This window comes from Sabethes cyaneus, chromosome 1 (assembly GCF_943734655.1).
Source record: "Sabethes cyaneus chromosome 1, idSabCyanKW18_F2, whole genome shotgun sequence".
Taxonomy (NCBI): Eukaryota; Metazoa; Arthropoda; class Insecta; order Diptera; family Culicidae; genus Sabethes; species Sabethes cyaneus.
Genome location: NC_071353.1, coordinates 5,063,046 through 5,087,427, shown reverse-complemented (window position 1 = coordinate 5,087,427; position 24,382 = coordinate 5,063,046). Strand labels below are relative to the sequence as shown.

The 24,382-nt window shown below is 41.5% G+C and overlaps 1 protein-coding gene across 5 annotated transcripts; it reads right to left on the bottom strand.

Moving 5' to 3' along the window:
- Positions 1-6,799: 6,799 nt before the first annotated feature.
- On the bottom strand, positions 6,800-10,718 carry LOC128745285 (putative cyclin-dependent serine/threonine-protein kinase DDB_G0272797/DDB_G0274007). 5 transcript variants are annotated; one of them, XM_053842338.1, is made up of 6 exons: positions 10,611-10,718; positions 10,337-10,446; positions 10,165-10,251; positions 9,932-10,101; positions 9,722-9,870; positions 6,800-7,163 (listed from the first exon to the last, which is right to left on the bottom strand). In XM_053842338.1, the coding sequence occupies exons 2-6, from the start codon at positions 10,421-10,423 to the stop codon at positions 6,973-6,975; spliced, it is 684 nt and encodes a 227-aa protein (XP_053698313.1). In that variant the 5' UTR covers positions 10,424-10,446; positions 10,611-10,718; the 3' UTR covers positions 6,800-6,972. The 5 variants fall into 5 exon arrangements, with proteins under 5 accessions (XP_053698313.1, XP_053698296.1, XP_053698328.1 ...); XM_053842321.1 differs by lacking the exon at positions 10,611-10,718 and having other exon boundaries at positions 10,337-10,604; XM_053842353.1 differs by lacking the exons at positions 6,800-7,163; positions 10,611-10,718 and adding an exon at positions 7,226-7,510 and having other exon boundaries at positions 10,337-10,604.
- Between the last annotated feature and the right edge of the window lie 13,664 nt (positions 10,719-24,382).

Below are 24,382 nucleotides of genomic sequence, written 5' to 3'. Positions count from 1 at the left end.
GCACGACTGACCTATGGATATGGCACCCAATAAATTATTAAACTTTCAAATCTACGTATTAAGGAAATGATATTGCTCAAATTCAGGTGACAATTTTGACAAGTAGACATCCTAAATGAAAATCAAATTTACAATAACTGTAATAACATGCGGTGAATGGAACAATGAATGTTACTTCTGTTTGTCTGTGCTATAGGAGTGACTTCACTCTGCCAAGAAGCTTTACCGGAGTTATATAAAGAACATACGAGCCAGCAAACATCAGTTTTTCAACGGACTCTGAAAATTTTTAAGCACATATGAAATCCTAATTTGAAGTCCACGGATATTTTGGTAGTATAAGCTCGTAGTCTGACGGTCTAACGCATGGAGCTTACTACAACTTCAGGTAACAAATAACACTATCGAAATGATATATGCACGAGTACGAGCTAAAAGCATGGAACGGATCAACACATAAAAAAGTGCTTAACTTGCAAATTTGATCAAATTTCGAATAGGCCACAATCTCGGAGAGCTAAAGGTGGGTCGAAACCCAAACTTGTCTTCGCGATTACACGCTCGTTGGCGACTTGGTTGATTATCTATTTCGTTTGCAGTTTTCTGATCGTATTAATTTTTCTGTTGGCTGCGATTTCTAATGGGATTAAAGTAGTCAAGCCATTCTTCTGGTGAGTAAAGTGTGATTGTGGATGTGGAAATTAGATCAGAACTCAATATTACATTGCTGATAATTATAATCTAACGTCAATACACTAAGTGCAAATGCAAGAGAGGAAGAATCTATGATCTAGTTTGTTCACTTTGGCCACGTGAATATGATGGTGAGTATACAAAAATTGCGTTGCTTGAATGCCTTCAGTTCGAGAAATTGGAAAGAGGGATAAGTCCCAAAAACCTTAGAGCACTTTAGTTGGTTCCTGTAGTAAACTGCAATTCCTCCACCACGTCTGTATGATCTATCATTGCGCACAACACTGTACCCGGCGATACCAATACTCCGATCACTGATTTTCGTAGTAAGCCATGACTCAGTAACACACGCCACTTCTACTTTAGAATTAATAAGAACATTTCGAACTTCGTCCAGTTTTGTAGACTGACGCGCACATAAACTTTGGGCATTACCACAGAACAGAAGTGGAAGTTAACCCTCTAACGGGCAACACCATAAAACGATGCGATCAAGCTAATGACTATTTTATCATGAAAGTACCCACAAAAAAACCTTAAGTTCTGATTTTCATGCAAAAATAATTATCTGGAGGAGCGCCAGGCAAGAAAAAGTCCAATTTCTCTTTTTCTTTTTTCATGCCTAACGCTCTGCCCAGATATTTTTTCAATTCAGATATATTACAAAATTGAAATAATGCATGAAATTTACTCATAGAAACATTTTTTAGGTCAATCATTTTGTTCTAGATGTCCTTTTCCTTCAAAAGTAAAAAAGGGAATATTCGCGCATTAATTATTTTCGGAATTTTTCGGAATTTTTGTTTTTGAAAGTTGATAACTTTTGAAAGCATGGTCAGAATGTTATGATATTAGTATCAAAATGTCAAGAAATTTGTTCTGAACACATTTTGAAGTTTGCCTATTAAAAACAAATTTCGTATGCGGCTCTGGAGCTCCAAAGGCGAAGGCCGTCTACAGACGGTCTTACCCGTTAGAGGGTTAAAATCCAAACACGTACTTGCTACTTTCTGCAGATACTAGCGAACCTGGCAATGGCGAGTCACTTTTTTCCACGAAAATACCCGAACGTTTACGAATGCACACGAAGGCATATGAAAGCTGCAATGCGATTGGTAGCGAGCGTTCTGCTTATACTGCTGTTATTCACTTCTGTGCGAAACCCTTCCCAAAAGAAAAATAAAAGCAACAAAGATTCTGTTGACAGTTTTGATCACCGAATCGTTCGGACTTCCACTTCTGTGCTGTGGCGTTACCGTAACATATGTTTAGCTTGCCAAGGCTGGTAAACGGCTAAATAATGCGTACCGTCGGTGCCTTGTGCACGTGTAGGCATAAAATAGACCCTACAGTGGTCCATAGCCTCTTATTCAGCAACTCCTATTCCTACCGCCTCGTGGTACCAGCCGGGATACGAGCAACTTTGGTGGAGATCGGGTAACCAACCCCGGTGGAAGCCAAGGTCGTATGCTGACAGGAAAGGAGGGCTCTTTCGAGCTTCGTTGGCCTTCCGGCGAAACAGGGGGTTGGTGTAGCAGGCTTTGCGAGCCGTCACCACCAAAAACACTAAAGCACGGAACGAAGAACAAATATATTCTTACTGGAACAATCGCAATAGACCCACGCGACGGTAAAGGACTCGGGACGTGGAACTGCCGATCTCTCAACTTCCAAGGGAGCACTCGAGTGCTCTCCGACGTATTGAAGAGCCGCAAGTTCGACGTCGTAGCGCTGCAGGAGGTGTGCTGGAAGAGCTCAACGGTACGTACGTTCAGAGATGGACATACCATCTACCAGAGCTGCGGCAACACACACGAGCTGGGTACAGCTTACATAGTGATGGGCGAGATGCGGAAACGGGTGATTGGGTGGTGGCCAATCAATCCTCGAATGTGTAGGTTGAGAATTAAGGGCCGATTCTTCAACATAAGCATTATCAACGTGCACAGCCCTCACCTCAGAAGTACCGATGACGACAAGGATGAATTCTACGCGCAGTTGGAGAGTGAATACGACCGCTGCCCAAAACATGATATCAAGATCGTCATCGGGGATTTCAATGCTCAGGTCGGCCAGGAGGAGGAATACAAACCGGTGATTGGAAGGTTCAGTGCACACCAGCGAACCAATGAAATGGGCCTAAGACTTATCGACTTTGCCGCCTCCAAGAATATGGCCGTACGTAGTACCTTTTTCCAGCACAGAATCCACCATAAGTACACCTGGAGGTCACCAAATCGGACAGAATCACAGATCGACCACGTTTTGATCGACAGTCGGCACTTCTCAGACATTATCGACGTCAGATCCTATCGAAGCGCTAACGTTGACTCGGACCACTACCTAGTGATGGTTAAGATGCGCCCAAGACTCTCCGTTGTGAACAACATTCGGTACCGACGCCAGCCTCGGTTAGATCTCGCGCGGCTGAAGCAGCCAGACGTCGCCGCAAACTACGCGCATTCACTCGAAGCTGCGCTGCCGGAAGAGGACGAGCTGGACGAAGCCCCTCACGAGGACTGTTGGAACACTATCAAAACAGCCATCAGCAGTGTAGCGGAGAGCTCCATCGGGCATGTGGCCCGGAATCAGCGGAACGATTGGTTTGACGATGAATGTAGGAGGGTGATGGATGAGGAGAACGCTGCGCGGGCGGCCAAGATGCGCAGTGCCACACGTCAGAACGTGGAAAGACACAAACAGAAGAAGATGCAGCGAAACCGGAGAGAAAAAGCGAAACGGGAGAAAAAGCGCACCCTGGAAGAGCAGGAATATGCAGAGTTGGACCGGTTGCATCGTTCTCAGGAAACACGAAAGTTCTACCAGAAACTGAACGGATCCCGCAAAGGCTTTGTGCCGCGAGCCGAAATGTGTCGGGATAAGACTGGCAGTATTCTGACGGACGATCGTGAGGTGACGGATAGGTGGAAGCAGCACTTCGACGAACACCTGAATGGCGCCCAGGCGGAAAACCATGGCGGCGGGAAAAGCAATTTCGACGGTGCAGCAAACGGGGAAGAGGTGCCAGCCCCAACGATAGGCGAAGTTAAGGAGGCCATCATGCAGCTAAAGAACAACAAGTCTGCTGGAAAAGATGGCATCGGAGCGGGGCTTATTAAAATGGGACCAGAAAAGCTGGCCGTTTGTCTGCACCGACTAATTGTTAGAATTTGGGATACGGAACAGCTACCGGAGGAGTGGAAAGATGGGGTTATCTGCCCGAGCTACAAAAAGGGCGACAAGTTGGACTGTGAGAACTATCGAGCGATCACCGTTCTCAATGCCGCTTATAAAGTGCTGTCCCAAATCATTTTCCGCCGTTTACACCAATTGCGAATAGATTTGTGGGAACTTATCAAGCCGGCTTCGTCGAAGGTCGGTCTACAACGGATCAAATATTTACACTGCGGCAAATCCTCCAAAAGGGCCGTGAATACAGAGTTCCCACGCATCATTTATTCGTTGACTTCAAAGCCGCATATGATACCATCGACCGGAAAGAGCTATGGAAAATCATGGACGAGAACAGCTTCCCCAGGAAGCTCCTCAAACTGATTAAATCTACGTTGGATGGTACACAGTGCTGTGTTCGGATTTCGGGTGGATTGTCAAGTTCATTCGAATCACACAGAGGGATTCGTCAAGGTGATGGTCTTTCATGCCTGCTGTTCAACATAGCGCTACAAGGTGTTATGAACCGAGCGGATATCAACACGCGGGGCACGATATTCAACAAATCTAGTCAATTCGTCTGCTTTGCCGATGACATGGATATTATCGGCAGAACATCTGTGGCGGTGGCTGAACAGTACACCAGACTAAAGCGCGAAGCAGAAAAGATTGGGTTAAAGGTAAATACGTCTAAAACAAAGTACATGCTGGCCAGCGGAGCCGAGGCCGAACGACACCGCTTGGGCAGTAGTATATTGATCGACGGCGATGAGTTTGAGGTAGTCGATGAATTTGTCTACCTTGGCTCACTGGTAACGGCGGACAATGATACCAGCCGTGAGATTCGGAGGCGTATTATCAGCGGAAGTCGTGCTTACTATGGGCTCCACAAGCAATTGCGGTCCCCGTACAAAGTGCACCCTGTACAAGACGCTTATTAGACCGGTTGTTCTCTACGGGCATGAAACATGGACAATGCTCGAGGAGGACCTGTGGGTGCTCGGAGTTTTCGAACGACGAGTGCTAAGAACGATCTTCGGCGGCGTACAGGAGAACGGAGTATGGAGGCGGAGGATGAACCATGAACTCGCACAGCTCTATGACGAACCCGGTATTCAGAAGGTAGCTAAAGCTGGACGGATGCGATGGGCAGTTTAACCGCGTTTAACACTGCTCCCGATATGTTCGTCGAGGTGTCATTATGTACAGGCAACATTAAATATAATAGAGGAAGCAATTTTTAGAGGGCTGCATCATTATAGAGGTAAACAACCCAATTTGACAATTTTAACCCTCAATTGATCAACCGAAAGCTCAATGAACCGGGCACAGTACACTGGTCCAGAGCCTTTTTTGGTGCGCATTAGCTTTGAGCGGGAAAATTTGGTTTTAGATTTATGGAACCTTTGGGAGAGTTTCTTAAAATTAAAAGTTCTATCGTCCAACGGAATTCAAATTTTGATTAAACCCCCTGAAAGTGCAATAAAAAATTTATTTTTCTCAAGTTTCAATATAACACATTGATGTGTTCTGCAATGTTTTACAGCATATTATTACAAGAAATTTTGCTGAAGACAGTAACATTCTATCTCTTCAGCAAAGATAGAAAAATCCTATTTCTCATAAATGAAAAGTCGTTAAAATCAGTTTTTCTATTTTAGCTGTTTTTGTAGTTGTTGTATGATTTTTTCCTGTTTTACAAAGTTGTACAAATAGTAAAAATACACAACATGGCTGAATATAGTATACCTCTATCTTTGCTTGTTTAGGGACTATAGAACTTTTACTATAAAAATACCCTAATTTTGACTCCGAATTACTCGCAGGAAGGTAACATTTTATTCAGAAACTCTCCCCAAAGAATCAGAATAGTTTCAAGCAGGCTGAAAAGTTTTACAAATCATGTTTAAAAGCCCGAAAGGTAAACAAAATTTATAGGCTGACAAAATCGGAATAAAAACCTGATAAAATCGGGGGTAGACAAAATCGGAATCGGAAATCAAACATATGAGCCACTTCGTTGAAACGGTTACGGAAACGAAAACGCGTAAAAAACCGCGTAAATTCCAAAAATCGCGTAAATTCTAAAATTCGCGTAAAAATAGTCGCATAACAAACACACGTAATTAATCCTCAATCCATTACTGTGCTCTTCCGTTTTAAGCCTATTGGTGCTATTGTGTAGTCAAAAGTTATCGGCGCCCGTGACCAAGCGAATGAAATCACACAACATTTGTGGACGTTGGCTTCCATTCTGTGCATAGTGCAACATTCCACTAGCGTGTTGATGACTGTTTAAAGTGCACAGCAGTCAGTGATTTTGCTGAATTCATTTTCACACCTATATCGTTGATGAACAAAATGAATAGCAAAAGGCCTAATACACTGCCTTGGGGGAAAAATGTGCGAGATTTACTAGTCACATCCGTTGAGATTTTTGAAACAAACATCATAAACTGTGTTGACCTTTTGCTTCGAATTTGTTGGCTGCTAGCGTGGCGTGGTGACTACTTCTTGAGATTCAATAATCGTCGATCCCGAAAAAATTCCGCCGACCGTGCTTTTTATATCAACCATACTTTCAAAATTTCTAAAGCTTTTTTCTTGTCACCAAATTTATTGTGTTTTCGCTGTAAGAATTGTCTGCTAGACGTCGTCCAACATAAGCGAATTTTTTTGCTTGCGTCTGTCCGACGTCGCCCGGATAACTCTAGCTTAAATTGGCCACCTCAATGAAATGGACGATTCAAGCTTTTCGACTTCGTATTTTTTATATATTTCGGCCTACTGTGATTTTAGCTCCCTTTGACGTTTTCACAAATCACAGTTTGCTATGACCAAAATTCGATCAAGATCCAGCTTTGCTTTGAAAAACAGCCAATCAATAAATGGTTCATATTCTTTCGTTAAATTTATCTTTTACCTTATAACTCATTCTATTCAGTGATGTATTTTATTTTCATCTCAAACTTTATCTGATCTTCATAACAACCGAATCATTTAAAAATATCTTGAAAGTTTTATGCCACATCTAGCATTAACTACTCACATCGCTACGACAAAAAATCAGCCTTTCAATAAGTTTTCCTTCTCAAGGCCTCCTCCCACTCAGTTACCATCCTTAGCCGCCTGGGAGAGTTCGGCCTGCCGATACTCCATGTAGGTAATAAAACCATCATGGTCCTTATCCATCAGCTCCATGATGGGATCGATCAACGACTGCAGCGTGTCATCATCCTGCGGATGAGCTTCCGCTCGTTGCTCCCCTTCATTGTGATGTTCTTCACCTTCTTTGGCATCTGCAAGCATATAAATTAGCACAAAAAGTTTTTCCAATTTTGAACAATAACTCATGCCCTCTATCCATTAGTGATTTAGTTGATTTAGTGCGAAGTTTTTTTTATTAATACACAATTTCGTGCAACCCTAAAGTTAATTAGTCACTAGCGTGTTTCATGCATCAGTTTAGTTAAGAATTACGCCGACGAGCGGACATATTCGGCCCACTCGATGAATCCGTCGTCATTTTTGTCCATATTTCCCATCACGGCTTCCACGATGGTAGTTAACTGCTCGTCGCTGTACACATGAACCGGTTTTTCGGTGTGCTCTTCCGCCTTATTAGCAGTGCCTTTATGCTCACTCCCTGATTGCAATTGCAAGGAATGGAACCGAAAAGTGGGATAGAGTTAAAAATATACACAGGATGTGTTAAAAAAGACTTTGTTGGAAACTCCCATCACCAAAAAGCAGGACCGACTGTCCTTTTATTTTTTTTGTAAATTTACAATACTTTCAGCATACAAACACAACAATAACATAACAGTTTAGTGACGTCCTTCGGGAAAGTCGTCACGACGGTTCTCGTCAACATCGGAGCGATGATATTCGATATAGTCGATGAACCCGTCCTGATTGGCGTCCATTAGGTTAAGTGCGGAGGTGATGATATCTTCCAACTCTTGGTCACTGTACACACGGCCTGAAGACTTTTTCCCTTTCTTGTCGTCTGTTTTAGTAGATTCGAATGAACATTACACGCGGTTAGGATCGATTATGCACGCACGATTAGTTCGGTACGATGAACGCTCACACCTCACAGAATGAACCTAATTTGTTTAACCACAACCTCCGGTGCCATGGAAACACTTAACAACCATTATGTCATCACATGAATTAAACAGCGAAAATTGAGAATATATGTACAATGAACATTATCAACACTATGCAGTTGTTTGTATTTTTCTCTCCATCTAATTGTGCCGTCAAATAAATCCTATAATTTCATATCATATATGTAGTTACAAAAATACTCGCTCATACTCGCTCTAAGTCATATAAAACTTGTAGACCAACATAGGGAAAAAAATCTGGCCTCCTAGTTGAACGATGTTCCGAAAGAGATTCCACGATAAGTAGAGCTAATAATCTGGAGCTCCTCTTCGATTGGAGCCAAATTTTGTGCTGTAAAACTAAGCCTCGGAATGTTACGTCAGACAGAGCATGTTAAACATGCGTTAGTATGTGGTTTATGGCTCGGCTCGATTGTGTTGATTGTTGATCGGTTGATCGCGTGTACGGAAAAATGTAGTGTATAGAAAAATCAAATCCAGTTCTGTCGGTGACTGCACAGCTCCGGCGATCACTACTGTCGCGGAGGTTCCTGATTTGCTGCTTTGTTTTGCGCCCGCACGAATTCCGGATAGTCAATGAAACCGTCCCGATTGTGATCGTCCGAACTGAGAATCGGATCGATTAACGCGGACAGTTCATCATTGGAGAAGATTTTATCCTGGTGGGCGGGCTGACCGGGCTGTTCCTGGTTTTTACTTTCCTCTGTATTTCAGTTTCGCCAGCGAGAGCCGATTTCGGACAAAACGATCGCATATTTGGGAGGGAAACAGTCGAGAGGATGAAAGATTGTTGTTAATCTCTGCTGGATTAGGGTGGGTTGTACTAATGTGCTCGGGGTTCTTGTAGAATTGGTAGAAATAAATACAATGTCAAACTTGTTAAAGGTTACATTGATCAACATTGTTTCGGCTTTCGATTCAAAAAAAAAAAATAGAGAAAAGGATTGAAGCAGTGACACACGTATTTTGCTTGTGGGTTCGAAATATGGCACACTCAAACTAGCTCTAAACCCTTTTACTTTAGAAGCGCAGTATTTCAATTTATGTTTCATAGTAAAACGTTTTATGTACCACAGCTCAACACTAACTCGTTTTAAAGTCATGCAATATGATTAAGCGAAATACATTGCCTATATTTCAAATCAACAATATAGAAGATTGTGTTTCAGGAGACTCCTTAATCTCCTAAAGTGTGGAACCGACTATTTTATCCAAAACTATCTTTCCTGCTTGTGTTCTATAATTAGGCATATTGATAGGAAACGTGCACCCAAACCCTGTTCAATAAATCGACACCAAAAATGAGATTAGATAATTCTGCAACGTGTGCACGAACGATGGCATTTAAAACGCAATCAATGGGTACACGTTCGACGGTACTGAATTGCCAAAAAAAATGCTATTAGTCGTCTACCGGTTAAAACCACAACCTGTTTGATGAAAATTTTGTGTATGGTACAAGCTAATGAAACTATACTATTACCAATAATAATTTAAAAGTAAAATGCAATAACAGTTCTCACTGATGAAATCTTATCAGAAACCTTATGGGGTTATGGTTATGGTCAGCTCTAGTAGCAGTAGATAAGTCAACAACAAAAATGATGTGTAGGAGGGACAACGAACAGCACAAGTGAACGAAACGGGGTAGAACCAACAAGCACAATTAGCCATGTGGGGTAGGGAAAGTTGATGTTCAAAGTACCGGGAAAGTGTTCACTTACCGTGCCAATGGATTAGAGATTTGATAAGTTCACAGCCGTCCAGCTTGTTGTTGTTGTCCGCATCGTGCATCTTGAAATAGTGGAACTGCAGTTCCTGTTCGCTCATTTTGCTGGTATCGATCGGCACTTCCATGTGCTCGGCAATGTGTCTATTTGGCAAAATGAAACAACATTTATCATGACGCTTATCATTATCAGTCTTTTACTTACTGTTTTTCCTGCTGGAGGTTGTGCGTATTTAGCACTTGCTGGGGCTGGCCTCCTTGGTACTGGCCCTGACCGGGACGAGGTGGCTGTTGCTGATGCTGTTGGTACTGTGGCTGCACGGGAACCTGTTGTTGTTGGAATTGAGGTTGCTGTTGCTGAGGTGGTGGTTGTTGCTGTAGAAGAGGAAAACCATTAGAACTAAAACGTTACCTCAAAAAACATTGTAAGTTCGTTACGTAGTGTTGCTGCTGATGTTGTGGTGGTTGTTGATTGTTGTATTGAGGAGGTGGCGGGGGATGATACTGTCCTTGCTGTTGCTGTTGCTAGAATGGCAAGCGATGGATTTTGGAATTGTTTCATGTGAGCTTTGAATTGAAATTTTTTGAACAAATGGTGTTCAGTACTTACATACTGGTTAGGATTCACACCCGGAACAACCCGCTGGCCAAAAGCCACAACTACAAACAGCACCAAGGTTACCGCAACTCGTTTCATAATTATCCAGTTTGACCACTTTTCTTAAATATACGAAAGAACTTTCACTTTCCTGATTAAGTAATCGTCGCGGTTGGTTGGTTCAAGTCCTTGTACAAGGTTGGAATTTTAAACTTAACTTTGCGCAATACTCCAGGACGTGGAGCTAATCTTGTAGCACACTGCCGATAACACAAACAGTGCTTACCTGTAGAATGTATGTGAGGTCGCTTGCCATGCAAGCCCGACAAAATAATCCACGTATGTTTCTCGGTTCTGGACCGTCTGTCTTACTTTTGGCATTGACAACGCGTAATATTTACAGGTGCAAGAGAGGCGGCATTCGAAATGTCAAAAAATGGCACTTTAACGGATAGTAGGTTTTCGATCTAGAGTTGGCTTTTCGAATTCCTCCTGATGCGTTCACGTGCAGTGATGCGAGCTATTCCCACCAAGTTTACCCCAAGGAACGTTATTATTTATTGTCTCCGTGGTTGTATCCATCTCTTCACGGTTAGTGCCATTAATATATGTCAGTTATGTACATTATCGAATGCTTGTGTAAAGATATTCCCACTGTCTGTTCAGCAGATGCAGATGGGGCGAATCATAAGTATAGTGCTTATCGTGGTGCTTATGGCCTAGAAGATGGCGGGTTCATTTCCCGAAAAAACATGCATTTTTAATTAGTTTACTTATACGAATTAAAGTCATTCGAAATTAAAAAAATATCGCGTTCGACAATGTTCACGGCAAAATACAAATGACGAGTTCAATTTTTTTTAGTTTAAAAATAGATTTTTTTGGCTGCATAAAGGTTAATGTGACGTTGATTCAGCGACTGGAAAAGCATAGCAAAACTCTTGTTCTAAAAATAGAATTGACAGCATTACGCAAATTGAAAATAGATATGTTTTGGGGTCGTTTGATGGTTGTTTCGAACTTCAAATAATTCAACATATAGTGCAGAATGATCGAAATTCTTGCCTAAATTTGATAGTAGAAAAATTCACTTTACGAAGATTTGATGCAGCTATGTTTGTTTACCAAAAGCTGCGCTCATATCCAGTGATTCCGAAGTTTTGGAAAACGGAAATGAAAAATCACGAATTATATCAATGTAGCTAACAGGTTTCCACCATAACATTTGTTGTTTTTCGATTTTATCACACAACATTTGTTAAAAACCTAACAAACATTTTTGTTGAATAATAGCATATCAAGCGCTTGTTGCCCGGTAATTAGCTGTTCAATGGTTGAATAAGCTACTATTAAATAAAAATGTGTGTTGGGAATACAGTGGACCCCCGTTCGTTTGAACGATTCCTCATGCAAACTAACGGGGTTACTTTTTAATTTGAACAACTGGTAACCTGAAATATGCTGAAACCTGTGTGAACTGGCCGCCCTGATCTTTGTTATTGTTTTGGTGGTTTGTTTTAGTTGGCAGTTGCAAGTGCGAATATTGCATTTTCCGATCGGATTTCTCTCTTAATCGTTAGGAAAACGAAATGTGAAACCGATTAAACACGCTAGGTCAGTACACACGAATCGAACAAATGATATCAATGGGGGTCCACGGTATTTAGTCTGTAGTTATATTATCAGTTGCTTTTCTTTGTCAACTAATATCAATCATATTGTTTCTATGCTATTTTCTATTTTAACAGAATACCCCCGTTCGTTTGACCGTTTTTAATCTGAACACTTTTTAATTTTAACCCCGCTGGTTTGTACGATGTGCAAATTAAAAATGGTTCAAATATCATTCTCAACATGGCATCATTTGCCTTCGCAGACAACGCACATAAACACGATTTGTTTGTACTGATCTAGCGTGTTTAATCAAAGTTTAATCAGTTTCACGTTTCGTTTCCCAACGATTACGATAGAAATCCGATCGGAGAATAACATTCGCTGCTTGCAACTGCCAACTAAACGAGACTAAATCAAACCACCAAAACAATGACAAAGAGCAGGGTGGCCAGTTCATACAAGTTTCAGTATATTTAGGGTTGCTAGTAGTTCAAATTAAAAACGAACCCCATTAGTTTGCCTGAGGAATCTTTCAAACGAACGGGGGTTCACTGTATAACTATAGACCAAATCATCATACCGTCAATTGACAGATAGTGGCGCCCTTGTTTACATTTTGGAAAACTTTCTTTTCCGTTTATAGGGAATGTAGCGTGTATTTTAACATTTTACAGGCATAATGGCTTTTAAATTTAGTCCCAATGCTGTTTAAACTCGACTTAAACAACAAACCTGCCGTTTAAACAGCTGAAACTTTTTTGGATTCTACGGTCTGTTTGTAAACAAGGGCGCCAGTATCTGCCAGATGACGTCATCTTGATTTGGTCTATACTACAAAGTACTGCAATCGTTCTACAGTGGACTCCCGTTCGTTTGAACGATTCCCCATGCAAACTGATGGGATTAATTTTTAATTTAAACAACTGGCCACCCTGAATATGCTAAAACTTGTATGAACTGGCCGCGCTGCTCTTTGTTATTGTTTTGATGGTGGTTTAATGTATAGTTAGCAGTTGCGAGCAGCGAATAGAGCTTTCCTGTTATGTGTGTATTGGTGCTTGAAAATGAGGCAAACAACAACAGTAAACAAAAGAGATGCATTCCTTTGTCACCAAGGTACGGAATGAATTTCGTCTTCCGCTGGCTTAAATACCAGCAAATTTTCAAAATATGTGCTTGAATTTGGAACAGGATGGAAAATTTGACCGAAATATGTGCTCTGAAATGCGGCAAACGGAGAAACACAGCTAGTAATACTCCTAAACACGCAACTAAATACTCCTGAATATAAGATTAAGATATAATCAAATATTACAATCGTCTATACTGCTTTATAATTCACAGTCATGAATTGTATATGAAGACATGCACTACTGCAAAACAACTTATTGTTCACTTCGATTTGACATACTCTAATCATTATACAATTCCAATGTGAAATTGACATGAAAACGATTTAATGTGAACTTTCTATTACGAGTTTGTGTTATCTGGGCATCGACGACCTCTACGGTGATCTCCAAGAAAACCGGAAAGCCGTGTGTGATTTGCTAAGGAGAATGTAGCAGCGTGGGGTCATGTAGGAAATTCCAATTGGGCCAAGGTGGGCAGCGCTAAAGCTGAACAAACTGTGCCAGAAGTGTCTGGCGAAGCATTTTGGAGCGTACGCAGTAAAGTGAGCTTGCGGTGTGCTGATTTCAAATACCAGAAAGTAGAGAACTCCCGAACATTGGACTCCAGGGTCACTGCACCTAGGTAACCAATAAGCATTTCTAATGCAAGTTAAATGCAAGCCAATAAGCATTTAAGTTGCCTTAAATGCTATTTTGGCAATATAGGCAGCTACTTTACTGCTACTGTTTTACCTGACTCACTGCGAATATGCGTATTATTGAAATAAAACGTAACCATGCGTTTTATTCGTTTATAACGCATATTCAGTTAATATCGATAACAAACGATTTTTTATAAGTTGTGCTTTTGTTATTGCATTTAATTTGTAAAAAGTTGCATAAATAACAATTCAGTTTCACAATACAATTATTGCGTACTACTGGCACATGAAATATAATGTTTAAGTACGTTATTTTTAGTGATCAAAATTAACGATATTTTCGATACAAGGGCGATATTTTTCGAAACCTTTCGAACCAACACGATCCCGCGAATACAACGCATTTCGCAGTGAGTCAGGTAACACAGTAGCCCTGTTATAGTGCTGACAAGAAGAATTTAAATAGAATTGTGGATGCCAATTTACAACAGTTATGTGAGTTAAAAGGCTGATAAACAGCAACCTGTAGTATAAAATGCCAGGGATGCTAATAAACGATTGATTTACTGCTTATACTAATGCTTATTGGTTACTTGGGAAGATACAGTTGCCGAACAGTGCAATACTCACGTCAGCTACGAGTAGCGATGGAGATTTCCGGAGTGCGTGATCTGTGTCGTCGTCTCTGTCTGTGGAGCAAGGCGATCACGTAGAAAATGTATGAGAATATTTGACCTTGAAACTTCGTTAATTTCCACTCATCTGTGATTGAAAAAGAAAATTATAATAGAAACCATATACATAATTGCTACATCTGTTATATGAGTCGATCGGTATCTAAACCATGAAAATCCATTTATAATTGGCAGAGCTATTGACGTTCAAAATCTTTCATATTTTTGTTAAGGTAACTAGAATCTAAATTATTGAATGACACCCTGTGGTAAGACGTAGTTCTACGTCAAAGCAATACAATGCGTCTCCATTGGCACAATTTTATTTCTTTAACAAAAGGCTAAACAACTTTGCGAAGATAAGGGCGATTCGTTGCTTGCTGTTTTAACGTATTTTGATTTGATCTCCGGACAAAAGTTTGGAAGGAAGATGCGTACAATGTCATACCATTTCGTTGGTGTTTGAAATGATGTTAAATTAACTCAAATTTACTAACTATAAATTTATAAACAAAATTTTTATAAAAGCGTGCACCCTAGCCCTGAATACTTCAAATTTATTTTTCAGCCAGCTTTTCGTCAATTAGCTTTATCATTAGGTTACGTTTTTCGACTAGACAGTCGACAAACTCCTGCTGTATTTCGGTATTATTCTGGCACAAAAACAGTTCTGCTTCATCGTAAAGTTTTTCTCGGAAATCCCAATCTTTTTCCTCCTCGCCAACACTGGATTCGTATTCAGTGAGTTTTTGATGAAACTGCTTGAAGCTCTCTGTTTCCTGCAGCATCAACTGTCGTGTCTCCTGGTTCAAATTGTGACATTTCTCATCCAGATACTGCTGTGCTTCATCACTCAAGTCTAGATCACACGTGGAAAATCTCTGGTCTACCGCTAGTACTATGACAATCTACAATTTATAGGTAGAAGATAGTATTGTTTGAACCGATGCTTTATTGATTGTTGTCGAACTTCAAAAATTAGCACCATAATGCAATTCGTTTTAAATATCAACTTCATTGTAACGAAATATTCTTGTGCACGTTGATTCGTTAAAGAATGATTCACGACTGGCTATCCATTCGATTGGATTGGTTCAAGTACACTCGTGATAGTGTTACAGCCGTGTGGCTGTAAGAGGTTCAATTAGTGATGTATCGGATTAGTGATGTTTGCAACTGATAAGACTGATAAAGGTAGACTGTGATGAGTGAGTGATGATTGTTCTATATGGCTCATATCATTTTGCTTTCAATTAGCACCCGGCTGCGTATGTATAAATTGCAATTAGTATGCTCTGCTAAACTTAGTAATGTTTTAGCTGTTATTGCAAAGTTTCGACAGAGTAACTATTTTGATCTGGTTGCATCTCGGTGCTTGCTTGGAGAGTTCCATTGAAAAGATATTTTCTATTTTTTTTCCTGTCGTCTCTTTTTAACTCTTGTTTTTTTTATTTTTTTACAAATAAAACTAATTAGTTTTCTATGGCAGGAAGACTTTCTATGAATAATGGAAATCTGAATGAACTGGGAAATATCACATTGAGGAGATTGGACTGGTGGAATAGGTTTCCATTTAATAGTTTTGACCTGAAACTTCTTACGATTTAGGATCAGAGTACAGATTTATTTCTTGCAATCAAACGATACCAGTTAATTGTTTTTTGTCATACATTGCGTTATTTACGTTGCATTATAATATGTTGTATCGATGTACCATAAAACATCAACTATTGGTTGCACACAGACTCCGACTATGTTGCGGCAGAAAGCCGCATTATTATGTTCCCTTGTGGTTAGCTATTGTCCAATCAAAAAAGGCTATTGTCCGTTCGATCGAACGTGATACTCAAAAGCTATTCTTCTGAACGTAGAATAAATCTACCCAAGTAACAAGGGTAGCTGAATTGCAAGAGCGATTGCTGTTTACTGGCTGCTTTAAGGCGTTAAAAGATGCATAAAGTAAGCACTTAAATGGTGGTTGAGCAAGCGATGTTTAAACTACTTTAAGTTCTTCAAACCAGCCCTCTCAAAGTAAATAGGCTTAATAGCGGATTTTTCTACTAAACAATCCACTTCTAAACAGCCATAAACATCAATCCGTTTTACGGCTGCTTAAAAGTGTTAAAGTGTAGAGTAGAGGTTTTCATGAGGTTTTCACAGTTTTAAAATTACTTTAAGGCTGCTTAAAAGTGTTAAAATGGCTTTACAAACTACTATCAAGTTTTCAGTCGGTTCACAGCACACTTCGCAATTCGGCTGACAGCAAAAGTTTGTCAGTTATCGACATTATCGACTGCTTTCAGGTGTAACTCCCACTGTCTGTTCTGCAGATGCAGATGGTGCGGATCATTAGGCGTAGCAAGAAATCCTGTTTTCAGAAGCTATGCCGCGATGCGGATTCAAACCCCTGGGGCGGTGCATACCAGGTGGTGATGAAAAAGATGAAGGGATACATCCGCGCCGCAGGAAACCTGCCCCCAAAAGCTGAAAGTCATCGTGGGAGGGCTCTTTCCGCAACACGATCCAGTTTGGTGGCCTCCGACCCCGTACGGTCAATCGAATGATGGCCTCATTCCGGTCACGAATGAGGAACTCATCGTAATTGCCAGGGGTTTAAAAACGAAGAAAGCGCCTGGTCCTGACGGGATTCCAAATGAGGCACTCAACGTGGCGATCCAAGCATATCCCGATATGTTTAGAGAGACGCTTCAGAATTGCCTAGATGTATGCGAATTTCCAGACAAATGGAAAGTCCAAAGATTGGTACTGCTGCCAAAGCCGGGAAAACCACCTGGTGATCCCTCGTCGTACAGGTCAATTTGCCTATTGGACACGTTAGGCAAATTGCTAGAGCGGGTAATCCTAAACAGGCTGACGCCTCTTGTGGAAAGTGATGTCGGACTGGCAAGCTCGCAGTTTGGCTTCCGTAAGAAGAAGTCCACTGTAGACGCCATAAAGTCCGTGGTGGAGAGGGCCGAGAAGCCTATGAAACGGAAAAGGCTCGGCGACAGGTATTGTGCCATAGTTCAATCGATGTCAAAAACGCCTTTAACAGCGCTAACTGGGGTGCAATCGCGTTAGCGCTGCATAGAATGAGGGCTCCGGACCATCTATGCAAGTTGGTTAAAAGTTACTTCGAGAACCGGACGCTGTTGTACGACATGGCGGATGGGACGAAGAAGTACAAAGTGACAGCGGGTGTTCCACAGGGCTCGATTCTCGGCCCCACGCTCTGGAATGCCATGTACGATAGGGTGCTTTCTAGAGGAGGTGGAAATGCTGGCATCGGATGCCATAAGCATAATAGAGGGTTGGATGGCGGGCGTCAATCTACGATTAGCCCACCACAAGACGGATGCGGTGATGATCAGCAACCGCAAGTCGGCCTTAGAGGCCAAAATAATCGTTGGAGGACAGGTGATTGTCTCCAAACGAAGTGTGAAGTACCTGGGTGTTATGGCAGACAACAGGCTGAACTTCACCAGCCATGTGGATTATGGTAAAAATTAAGATTATGGTGGCTTGTGGTAAAGCGTCAACGGCGGTTACTGCGCTGTCCAAGATCATGCCGAACGGCTACGGTTCTAGCAGCAGTAAGAGACGCCTGATGACCAGCGTTGCCATGTCGGTGCTACGATACGGTGCACCGGCATGGGCCCCGGCTTTAGAGAGTAAACGCAATCAGGCATGTCTGAACAAGGTGTTCAGGCTGTTGGCATCACGCGTTGCGTGCGGCTACCGTACCATATCGTTGGATGTGTTTGGGGTTATTGCAGCCATGATTCCCATATGGATACTTCTAGGTGAGGACATCGAGTGCTATAGGCAGAGGAACGTCAGGGACGCTAGGGACAGAGTTAGGCTGGACTCTATTAGGCGTTGGCAGGCGGAATGGGATCGCACCGGTCATGGTAGGTGGACCCATAGGCTGATCCAGAACATATCGTCCTGGATCGGTAGAGGACATGGTGAAGTAAACATTTTCCTTACCCAGTTTCTGTCGGGACATGGATGCTTTAAGAAGTATCTACATACGCGTGGGTGGGTAGGCTCACCCTTTTGCCCCGTTTGCACGATAGCAAAGGAAACGGTGGAGCATGTGATGTTTCACTGCCCACGTTTCAAGACCACTCGGCGGGTGATGCTTGCGGTCGTTGGGGAAGACACCAACGCCGACAACATCGTGTAGAGAATGTGCGCTGAGCAGCGCGCATGGGGTGCCATCAGTAGGACGGCAACGGAGGTGATAACGGAGTTGCAATGGCTAGAACGCTTGCAACGACAGGGCCTGACATAGCTTAGCTAGGGTCAGTAATGGGCTGATTGGGCAGCCCAGGCCCTAGGTGAAGGGTAGTGGCGGTATGAAGTGACAAGGGTGTTGTGTGAACCCATATACGCAACGGATAAGTCGGAGTGCTCAGGCACGTTCTCCCTCCTGAAGTAAAACCTAACGGTAGTTCCGGGAGGGGTTCAGGAACGGGCAGTAGGAGAGTTTTTAGTAGGTAGGCACATGTTGGCACCTTGTGAATCCTATTCGGCACCGTGAAGGTGCTGTCTATGAAGATTTTCTCCCTGCATAAACAATACAAAAAAAAAGATGGGGCGGATCATACGGCGAGTGATTATAGACCAGAAGGTGACGGGTTCAATTCTCGAAAAAACATGCATTTTTATTTAGCTTACTTAGGGTAGATGATCCATTAGTTGCCCTACTAAGCACAATATAACTTCATTTTGCTTGTTTATTGAGGTATATGCACATATCTGTGGTATATGATTCAATTAATGCTTGTGGGATATAAATTTATCAAATACAAGGTATTTGTCACAAGGCAAGACAATTGCTTTCGTTGTACGAGAAGCTTTATAAAGAAAAAATGAATTTTCCGATTCAATTATATTGTACCAACAGTTGCGCTAATGTTTCCTTAATTAAGTTTGATGTTCCTTTAATTGTGGTATTCCATATACATTGCTAGGTTGCTAAGTGAAAAAACATCGTAGCAAAACTATAGATGAGCGCCTATAGTTGTGCGCTCCAACTGCGCGTTGGATTTTGGAAAATTGGCATTTTTGCAAATAATGCTTTAATTTTAAATTGTGTACCGCGTTCCATTTTTTTAAATTTAAAAATAGTTTTTTTTGGCTGCATAAAGATTGATGAGACATTGATTAAGCGACTGGAAAAGCATATTGCATAACTATTTCTCGTTTTAAAAAATAGAATTGGCAGCATTGTGCAAACTGGCTGTTTAAAAGTGCGCAAAATCCTCTATTAAGCTTAATTGCAGCTTTAAAAGCAGCTATCCAGGCGAACGCTATTATTTGTGTTCGTATTATGCGAACAATCTTTTTGACAACTCTGCATCCATCAAAACTGGGCACTTTTCTCCTGTATGGCAGAGTTGCTCTTTCTTTCGTTTACGCAAATGAAGGAGAGCAATAGTTTTGTTTACATTTCGCACATTTTTGCTCTCCTTCTGTGGCGTAAACCAGTGATGGCCAAACTGCGGCCCGCGGGCCGCATGTGGCCCTTTTAAATGATTCGTGCGTCCCACGAACTGATTTGAAAGATGGTGGACTTAGGAGAAAATTTTTTGATGACATAGGAGTCCCTCATTTAATCGTTATGCCTCGTGCATGTTGTGAATCTGAATGCTTTCCGGTTTAAATCTTATGGTGATTTCTAGAAAATGGTTTTTGTTGTTACCTATTTTACATTTTGTTATGCACAGGAATTGCCAGAGATTATTGCGGCCCGCGGCATTCATGGGCGATCTGATTTGGCCCGCACCATGCCTATGCCTGGGCACCACTGCACAGTGGTTCAAACAGCGAAATACGTGATCGTTTGATATAGCACCGAAACGTGAAGTTTTCCGCATATAGTGTCTTTAGGAACATTTCTTGGTATAACAAGCCCCTTCTTGTGAGAGAAGTCTTCGGGTGATTAATTCCCCTAAAAGTGAGATAAGAAATTTATTTTCTCGTACAATCGAGATACAGGGGTAGTATATTCGGCAAAGTTGTAAATATAAATACAAACAACTTTGTCAAAGACTCCATACTTGTATCTCTTCATGGAAATTGTCTATGAAGCGTTATTCATGGACAAACCCTTCAAAACAGTTTTTAAACCCTGACTTATTCTGGTCAACTTTTACGTGTTCATAGTGTTCTAGAAAGTTTATTTTTCTAAAATCAACGTAGAACATTATTATACGTGATTTTCTGAAGTTTCGGAGATATTGAGCTTTTTTGATTGAAAATAGTGCTCTTTGAGCTTAAATATTTCCCAAGGTGGCAAATGGTGGCAGATCAAACAACTCGTACTTAAAAGTACAACAAAAAGATGTGTTGCTTATTTTATTTTTTTTTTGAGGAAAGTTAATTGTTAACTGCTTGTCAATTCGTGTTTTCTAATTAAATAGTTATTTAGTCATTCCGAGAAAATTCGGTCTTCTGTGACTGTTGTTGAAATTCGGCCATTTGGATTTCGGTCATTCGTGATTCGACCATTTGTGTATCGGTCATTTGGTACCAGTCCATTATGAGTGCGATCTTTTGAAAAGACACCAATCGAAGGTATTGAACAAAATAGACTTAAGTAAGTTATTTGGAAGCTTTTCTCTTATTAATTGCGTCAAATAATTTTAAGTCTACATTCATTTTCGACTCGAAAATAGGCGAAAAAATGGCTGGCAACTTAACTTATTAGAAAAAGATTGTCAACATAAACAATATGGCGTTTATTGCATCCGAAGTACATTTTAAATGTTCTATAAACATGACTGTGATGGATTTTTAAAACAACTATAACTTTTGAGGATACAAACAGATACAGTCAATTGACACTTGCTTTTAAAGGTTTTTTGTTGTACTTTTAAGTATGAGTTGTTTGGTCTGCCACCATTTGCCACCTTGGGAAATATTTAAGCTCAAAGTAGTACTATTTTTCATAATGCTCAGTCTCCGAAACTGCAGAAAATTACTTATAATAATGTTCTACAAAAACGTTGATTTTGGCAAGATGAACAACTTTCTAGACATTTCCGTAGATCCCAACAAAACTCTACAGCCGGATGAATTAACAGAACTAATTCTTTCAGCTGCAAAGCGCAGCATTCCGCGGACATCCAATAAAACTGGCAAACGAGCGGTCCACTGGTGGAACAAAGAGGTAAGCGATGCCATTAAAGCTAGAAAAAAAGCTCTACGAAAATTTAAAAAAACGCCATCCGGACACCCACTTAAGGAGACAAGAGCGCAAATTTTCCGTGATTGTAGAAACGAATGTAGGTCTATCATCAAAACTGCTAAAAATGCAAGTTGGGAGGCTTTCCTTGACGGAATAGATAGCAGTATTTCGACATCGGAAACCTGGCGCAGAGTTAACGCCATGTCAGGGAAAAGGAGACAGACAGGAGCAACAATAAAAAAAGAAGATGGATCTTTTACCGATCACCCAGGGGAGATAGCCAATCTAATGGCTGACTATTTCCAAAAGTTGTCAGCTGACTCGGAATATAGTGAAAAATTCCTGAAAAAGAAACAGTGCATCGAATCTACTCCAATCACTGTTGCGGACGCACCTCTATCCTAAAACCAAGACTTTTGTATGGAAGAGCTTTTACACGCATTAGCCAGTGCAAAAGGAAACTCCTCTGGACCGGACGACATAGAATACCCTATGCTTCGCCATCTTCCCCTCTCCGGTAAAATCGCCCTGTTAAAGACCATTAACCAAGTATGGAGCAGCGGAAATTTTCCAGACTCATGGAGGAAAAGTATCGTTATCCCAATTCCTAAACCTGGAAAAAATTCCAGGACTGCGGCTGATTATCGACCAAATCACTAACAAGCTGTGTATGCAAGACGACCGAAAAAATGGTAAACCGCCGACTCATCACCCTCTTAGAAGAACAAGGATTTCTCGATAATCGACAACACGCTTTTAGAAGGGGAAAAGGCACGGGCTCTTATTTCACAGCGTTGGGCCAAATCATCGACAAAGCACTGGAAAGCAACCAACATGTGGATATTGCAACGCTTGACCTAGCCAAAGCTTATAACCGAGTTTGGAGGCACAACATCCTTCGTAGACTAAACCAATGGGGCATCTCAGGTAGACTAGTATCATTCATCGTAGGTTTTCTCCAAAACAGGGAGTTTCAAGTAGCCGTGGGTGGTTCCCTGTCAACACCGCACATAGAAGCCAATGGAGTACCACAAGGTTCAGTTTTGGCAGTTACTCTATTTATAATTGCTATGAACGACCTTTTCAACCACATTCCCCGCGGCATTCACATCCTCATGTACGCAGATGACGTTCTCGTCTTAGTAACCGGTAACACGATTCGCTTAACACGAAGAAGACTACAAGGAGCAGTACGAAAAATCAACAAATGGGCTGACAGTGTCGGCTTTCAGCTTGCCTTAGAAAAATGTACTATATCTCATATCTGCAACCAGAGACACCTTCCATCAAGAAATCCTGTGACGGTAAATGAAAATACCATCCCTTTCCATAAAACGGTTAAAATACTGGGAATCACCATCGATAAACGACTGAGTTTTCAACCACATCTACACAAAACGAGAGCGGAAATTCAGAGTCGTTTAAGGTTAATCAAAGCTATCAGCAGAAGGCATAAAAATGGTAATCGAAGAACGTTAATCCAGGTGGGTAACGCTATACTAACCACCAAACTGTTATATGGAATAGAGCTTACGGGTCGTGAATTTGAAAACTTGACCACCATCCTTAGTCCGTCATACAACAATATGATTCGACTCTGTTCTGGCCTTCTCCCTACCACACCCAGCTTCAGCGCCTGTACTGAAGCAGGAGTCTTACCCTTCGATGCAATTGCAGCTATTACCGCTGCCAGAAGATTCGTCAGTTACTCAGAACGACTACCAAGTCATGAAAATCTTTCCCCCTACCCTCTTCGTCAAATACTACTGAAGTTTCCTGAAATAAAAACATCCCCAGTATCCAGGCTTCCCCGTAATGGACATCGAAAATGGAACCATCGAGGACCAAAAGTAGACTGGTCATTGAAGAAATTACTTAGAGCTGGAGACCCACCTACCAAAGCCCAAACATATTATCTTCGACACGTGGCAAAAAACTATAATTGGCACGACCAAATTTTTACAGATGGCTCTAAACTAGAAAACAGTGTCGGTTTTGGCGTATCAAAAAAAGAATCCTCCCATTTTCATCGATTACCCGAGTCATGCTCAGTGTTCTCGGCGGAAGCAGCAGCAATCTATTATGCCTTAACCACCGATTTCGAATTGACTTCACACACGGTCATCTTCACAGACTCGGCCTCCGTTCTTCAAGCAGTTGAAAAAGGAGCTTCCACCCACCCTTGGGTACAAGCGATTGAATCCGCCGCGACTGAACGAACAACATTATGTTGGATCCCCGGTCACTCTGGAATCAGAGGAAACGAACAAGCCGATAAACTTGCCGCCCTAGGAAGGAGAGGTCAACTGTATAGTCTGGATATCCCCGGACCCGATCTCAGGAAAGAAATTCACAACACTGTACTATTCAACACAAACTGCAAATGGTGGCAACGAAGAGATCTCGTGCTGCGAAAAATAAAAGACAGCATTCAACGATGGGTTGACCGTCCCTCTCGACGAGACCAACAAATACTCTCGCGACTCCGCACAGGCCATACTGGAGTTACCCACCGTGAACTTTTCCAAAGCGGCTGCAGGAATCAGTGCGAGGTCTGCGGCATCCAGCAAACGATTGAACATATCCTCCTCACATGTCCTAAATATGAACTATCCAGAGATGAGTTATTAGACAACGAAACCATTCGAAACATCCTAGCAAACGAATCTTCACGCGAAGATAAAATTCTAGAATTTTTGAAAGTATGCAATATTTATAATGATGTATAAATTGTAATCAACTGTAATTAGTTAAATAGTTTTAAATCTATACCTATAAAGAAGGATTTCTGTCTGTCT

Excerpts from the sequence above, each read along its gene's own strand:
- LOC128745285 (XM_053842338.1), bottom strand. The coding sequence starts at position 10,423 with ATGAAACGAGTTGCGGTAACCTTGGTGCTGTTTGTAGTTGTGGCTTTT. Across the intron at positions 10,252-10,336 it reads GTGTGAATCCTAACCAGTAT|CAACAGCAACAGCAAGGACA; the intron begins GTAAGTACTGAA and ends TTGCCATTCTAG. Across the intron at positions 9,871-9,931 it reads AACCTCCAGCAGGAAAAACA|ACACATTGCCGAGCACATGG; the intron begins GTAAGTAAAAGA and ends TTTGCCAAATAG.